This window comes from Pseudonaja textilis, chromosome Z (assembly GCF_049901715.1).
Source record: "Pseudonaja textilis isolate UNSWEBS1 chromosome Z, rPseTex1.2, whole genome shotgun sequence".
Classification (NCBI taxonomy): Eukaryota; Metazoa; Chordata; class Lepidosauria; order Squamata; family Elapidae; genus Pseudonaja; species Pseudonaja textilis.
Window position 1 is genome coordinate 106,356,979 of NC_142008.1, and position 6,517 is coordinate 106,363,495.

General features: G+C 35.7%; 1 protein-coding gene across 1 annotated transcript; it reads left to right on the plus strand.

Moving 5' to 3' along the window:
- Positions 1-3,087: 3,087 nt before the first annotated feature.
- LOC113448498 (olfactory receptor 5AP2-like) lies at positions 3,088-4,554 on the plus strand. The gene is made up of 2 exons (XM_026719212.2): positions 3,088-3,108; positions 3,634-4,554. Exons 1-2 carry the CDS (start codon positions 3,088-3,090, stop codon positions 4,552-4,554), a joined length of 942 nt encoding a protein of 313 aa, XP_026574997.2.
- The last annotated feature ends 1,963 nt before the right edge of the window (positions 4,555-6,517 follow it).

Consider the following 6,517-nt stretch of genomic DNA (forward strand, 5'->3'; position numbering starts at 1 on the left):
TCTTCAACTTGACACTGGATATGGGATTTGCAGCAAAAAGAAGACTGGGGAATTCTGGAGTTGAAGTCCATACAGGTATCCCTCAATTTAACAACTATTCCTTCCACCCTCTGTTCCCACCTTCCATTTCATGTGGCCAATAACTTTATTCTGGAAATTACATGTCCCTTGAAATTAATGGGATTAACTTCTGTATATACAGGTAGTCCTCAATTTGCAACAGTTCATTTAGTGACCATTCGAAATTATAATGGCACTGAAATGACTGCTTTTCAACACAGTCATTGCAGCATCCTCATGGTCAAAATTCAGATGCTTGTCAACTGGTTCATATTTATGACAGTTGCAGTGTCTCAGGGTCATGTGATTAATTTTTGCAGCCTTCTTACATATTCACTTAAGAACTGTGTTATTAACTTAACAACTGCAGTGGCTTACTTAACAATTATGGCAAGAAACGTTGTTAAATGGGGAAAAATTCATTTAATACCAAAGGAGGTCCTCACATTGTCGCTGCTGCAATGAATATGAAAAGCCCAGCCAATGTTTTGAGCACAGTTAACATCTCCATCCCAATGAGTTCTCTGTTAACACTTAGCACACCTGTCAATTTACCAACTCCAGTTACTGCACCAGTGAACATTACACATCCAATCACTATCACCTCACCAATGAACCTCCCAAACAATGACATTAGCTGGCCCTATAAATATAGCTATGAGAAATGTGGAAAGCATGCCTTTCCTTTCCCAGGTATTGTTGCCAACCTCTCACCTCCTAGTAAAAAGCCACGCCCAGCCATTCATGTGACCACCAAGCCACACCCACCCAGCAAGCCATGCTCACCCAGTCACATGACCACCAAGCCACACCCACAAATTAAGCCATGCCCACAGAACAGTTGTTAAAAAGTTTGAATCCCACCCCTGGAGCCAGATATACTTCTCACAAACTTGTAATGGTGTGTGTGTGTGTGCCTGTTTTTAAGGTAGCCACAGAAACTCCAAAAACAAATGAAGCCTACAATGAAATATAAAACCTCTTACAGGTTTGCATTGTACCAACTGGATTCCTTTAAACAATGCAAACAAGGCAGCCAAAAAGGCAGAGATGGGGGGAGATTTATGGATGGGGAAGTTGAAGGCAGCCCTTACTTTACCGAGGCTCAGAATGGATTAGCATAGGCCGGTTCCTCAAACAATGACTGGTGGAATTTGGTTAATGATAGCAATAGGAAATGATCTGATTGTCATTGTGAAAATTCACTCATGTGACTAAGCATTTAGTCTGCATTTAAACTACATTGTTAGCAGTAGAAATTCAATTCTCAATTGTTATCATAAAGTAAGGATATTATGTATACATATATAATATGTAGTATACATATGCCACAATAATTATTTTCTCAGGTTGCCTGACACAAATATTTTACATAAATGACAACACTGATGTGATTACATTATGATATACATGTCATTTTTCCTTCCCTTTAGGATATGGGTGTCAAACTCACCATGTCATGTTGCCATCATGTGATGTATCACGAAAAAAATTTCCTTCGCGGAGCTGGGATGGGCATGGCCTATGTGTGATTAATCCAGCCCATGGACCACCAGTTTGACACCCTTGCCTTGCTGTGGAGGCACATGCACACTTACATGCTTACCTTCACTGTTTCATAAAAGCCAAAAAAATTATATAAATAACATGTCAAAGCTAACTAATGAAAACTTCTCTTGATATTTTACTCATTTCTATCATATTAGCAAGGATCAGGGAAAAAACCATTGCATGTTCTTTGACTCTCATAATAATCACTCTTTTGTCTGACTGTTTCATTAATTCATAGTGGGTTTTTTTAAAAAAAAATCAAAACAAACTTGTCTTCAATAGTTGTCTAATGGAAATTTTTAGAGCAAATTCCAGAATATAAGGATCAAAAGTAGCATGTGAGGTTAATTATGAAAATGAAGTATTTACGCAGCACCCATTTCCTCTGGGCATATTTCCCTGGAGTATTTGTCTTCTCTTAAGACCTCATAGTTCAAGGGTATAACTGAAAGAGACAAAGGCTGAACAGCCTTTGCCACTGGTGATTTTAAAATTTTCTGCTGAATCAAGATTTCTACCAACAATGAAATAAAACATGCAAATTCAGGCAGGTAACTTTATAACAGTCTCTGTGATATTATGTGTGCATATTTGTGCACATGAATGTGTGTATGAGAGACAGAGAGAAACAGAGATTTTATCCATGTAAATTTTAAAATTTCAAATATATAGAATAAGTTAGAATTTAATTTCTTCTCAAAAATAAAGTCAATTCTGTCTTTGAAGTATCATAACCAGTGGAGTTTAGGTATAAGCTGCTCTGAAATTGTTTGAGAATAGAGAATTAAAAAGGAAAGAGATTGACACTAAAAATATAGTATTGATTTCACAGAAAGGATTGTTGTTGTTGTAAAGGCTTCTTTACGGAATAGACACAAGCAAAGCAATAAAACCAACTATGGCAAATAATTTGGAGTAATGTATTTTGAAATCTAATGAAGAATTACCTGCAAATAGAAATGACAAAGCTGTAACTTTCCAGCACTTTTCTCTTTAAACAGCCACAGGATTTGAATCTATGCCAAGGATTGTAAATAGTTGTTCCAAATGAGCTATTGAATTAAGTGTAAGCTCATCTAGGTTTGTAAATAACTTGCACTTGTGGATAGTATTTAGAACTTGTTTTGTTTGTTTTACATATAAATAAATTAGATTTAAAACTTCATTCATTTTACTTTGGTAGCATGTTTTAAAGTAGTACCAATTCCGTCTTAGATTTGTGACTGGATCTGAACTGAAAGGCTTATTCATATGGACAAAAAAAAGAGGTAATCAAAAGATAATTAAAAGTGTTACACCTGAAATTTTGTACAGGTATGTCAGTCTCTTTATTTGACTTTCTTCTTTTGCAATAAAAATTTAAAATTATAACTTCTAACCAATCATTCAATATATACCACTGTGCATATTATCGCTTAATTCATCATTAATTTTCTAATAATCATATTTATATTATTCATTGACTTAAAGCTCTGAATGCAAAAAAAAGAACAAATAGTACAAAAGAAATGTAGTAAAAGCTTGGTCATATAGAGAGAATGAACATGAATCTATTTGCAAAATAAATTTGTGAAAGAAAACTGTTTGAAACAAAAGTAAGGGAGGAGCTGGAAAATCACAGAGATAAAACAATCAACAAGGACCCAAAACAATCTATGTAACAAGTGTATGAGTATAAGCAAGAATAGTTTGCAAGGATTAAAATAAACAGACAGTACAAAGAACAATGCTGGTGTAAATTAGAATCAGACTTATTTTAAAGAATCTCATAATTTTAATTTCCTTTAATGAATTCTTGTGACTTTGTCTGCACTTTTTGTAATGCTGTCTTACTATATTATTTATTTTACAATCTATACTGTGTTTCAAAACCCTTACTATTAACTTAAGCTGAATTGATAGCTTCCAAAGGGTTTGGGTTTTTATTTGCATGTAAAAGACCTCTATTTCAGGTCTTATTCCTTGGTTAAAAAAAGGTAACTGGAAAATGTTTTGTAATATTCCTTCACAGATATATGTAAGATGACACAGAATTCAACTGTCACTGAATTTATACTCCTGGGACTCTCCAGTGACCCTCAGGCCCAATTCATTCTCTTTGGTGTCTTTTTTATTATTTATTTAATGGCTGTGGTTGGAAATATAATTATCCTTCTTATTGTCAGCTTGGATGTCAGACTCCATAACCCCATGTATTTCTTCCTATGCAATCTCTCTGTAATAGATATTGGTTACACAACTTCCACTGTCCCCAAGATGTTAATGAATTATCTCTCTAATGATAAACGAATCTCTTTCTCAGGCTGCTTGTCCCAGATGTACTTCTTTATTTCCTTTGGTGGCATTGAATGTCTTTTGTTGGGCATCATGGCATATGACCGATATGCAGCTATTTGCCATCCACTACATTATGGTGTGCTCATGCGGCACAAAGTATGCATTTGTCTTGCAGTAACTGCTTACATTCTTGGCTTGTCTAACTCAGGTGTACACACTGGCCTTATGACCCGTTTGTCCTTCTGCCAGGACAATGTCATAAAACATTTTTTCTGTGACATCCCACCTCTCTTCCAGCTGTCTTGCACTGATACTCAGATCAATCAAATTGCTACTTTTATATTTGGAGGAGGTATAATTATGGTTTCCTTCCTGGTGATTCTGTTGTCCTATGTATATATAGCCTTAGCAATACTCAGAATTCGGACTAAGGAAGGACGTGGCAAGGCATTTTCCACCTGTGCCTCTCACCTGGCTGTAGTGAACATCTACTTTGGCACCATCATCTTCACTTACATACGCCCTAATTCCACTTACTCTCAAGAGCAAGATCATGCTTTACCAGTGCTCTATGGGATTCTAACACCTATGCTTAATCCAATGATCTACAGCTTAAAAAACAAGGATGTACAAAAGGCATTTCGTAAAATGATTCAAGGATCTTAAAGGAGAAGGTTTGGGCATTAAATGTCCAACGTTTTCCAAAATCTTTTAAAAATTAATTTTAAAGTAGCAGGTTCCTTCTATAAGGCTGGTTTGGACAATGTTATGATCATATTGAATTTGACTGTTGATTTTGACGAATAAATCTATCACTACAGTTTTGCAGAACCTAATACTTGATGTTAGACAATGTACGAAAATATTCAATCTTCTTCTTAATGACTATTTGACTTCTGAATTATGAAGAATCAGAATCTAGGGATAATGTGTTGAAGGACCTTATTTGCCTTGTGGGCTGGACTGGCTATTCTGGCTCATCATGAAAATAATAAATGTGGTAAGGCTGATTGAATTATAGTGAATTCCCCCCCCCCCATACCTGTTGTTAATTATTTATTAATAATAGAAGTACTTTTGTTAATCCAGAGTCCTAGTGAAACAGAGCTATGGCTCTAAGATCTCTATGGATGTTTCTTTGTGGACAAAAAACCTTTTTCCTGAAGATTATTGCACTGTATGCATGAATGTGAATGAATGCATTATATGCATAGCATGACTCTTCCATCCCCAATTCCAAAATTGCTAAGAATGTATGCTCTTTAATTTAAAGCAATTACTGACAAACTCAGCATCTTTTAACACTCCTTGTTTCCAAAAATCTATGCATACTCAGATATTTATGTCTTAAACTGTTCACTCCTTTATTTTCCCCCAGTTTTTCCCCCATATCAAATGTTTTGCATCTATAGAGCTATGGCTTTCCAAAATAATCATAGCTCAGCAGCAGGCACAGTAGAAATTTAATCAAAGAGTAAAGGCCCTCACTGACAAATGAGCAATATCTTGGGGGGGAAAAAGGAACATCAGGATGAAGAGCAGGAGGAGCAGGAGGAACAGGAGCAGGAAAGGTATAAATCAGAAAACTGGAGAAAAGTAAGCATGCTGTAAAGAAATATTGCCTGAAATATATAATATGGATGAAAGGAAAACTTGAAACATGCCTAATTTTGTTAATAAAAAGGGGGGAATTCAAGAAGGTGTGCTGTATGTTGTAAGTTGGTTCATATCACATGAACCTATATCAGTGATCTATACTGCATTTACACAATTCATTTCCTTTTAATTCTCATCAATACTGATTGCTAAAGAATATCGACTACTAAAACGCAGCTCTTTTTTTATCTACCAGTGATTTCCAGTGAAAAGAACAAGTTAGACATTTACCATTAAAATTGTCCAGTAGACATGGACTGGGATTCATGATGATAAAGGTGAAAGTTTTGTTCACAATCATCAATGATTTTCCAGAAAGGAATTTATTCCTTTTTTTAGTGTCATAATGCCTCCTATGTAAGTTCTAGGAAATTTGTGGTATTTATCTATAGTTAAAAAGAGGTTTCTACTTGTTTTTAGGAACAATACCAAAATAGAAGTCATTGTGGGATTGTGTTGCACGTTATTGCTTAAATGCAGATATACCAGACATTATTCTTTTCAGATTAAATTGTTTATGTCATACACTGACCAACAATAAAAATTAATCAGCATATATTAATGAAAAGGAGAAGAAGATACAAGAAAAGGTATTGAAATATAACTAAATATGCTTTACGTCAACCACCAGGGTTATTTTGTGGGCAAATAGGAAGAAGAAAGTAGCATTAGTATGTTCACTGCCACAAGTTATTTATGTCAGTATATAAGAAATTATGAGCTGGGATAGCCATAAAAGCAAGTGTCATGCCCCTATTGGAATCTTATTCTGAGGGAGAGGTAGAACAGCTGACATGGAGTGGGAGTGTGACTCCGGTGGCTGTGGAGGAAAGTGGGGAAGGGCACAGTCTGGCTGGGCATTCAGAGGAAGGCCAGGCCCACCCCCTCTTCATCCTAGGGCACAACAGGGAGGAATGGATAGGGGAGCAATGTGGGTTATGGGGAGAAAAAGGCCCTAATTCCCTTTATTAGT

Coding starts and splice junctions, on each gene's coding strand:
- LOC113448498 (XM_026719212.2), top strand. CDS start 3,088: ATGCAAAAAAAAGAACAAATA. Junction 3,109..3,633: donor TGCAAAAAAAAGAACAAATA/GTACAAAAGAAA, acceptor GATATATGTAAG/ATGACACAGAATTCAACTGT.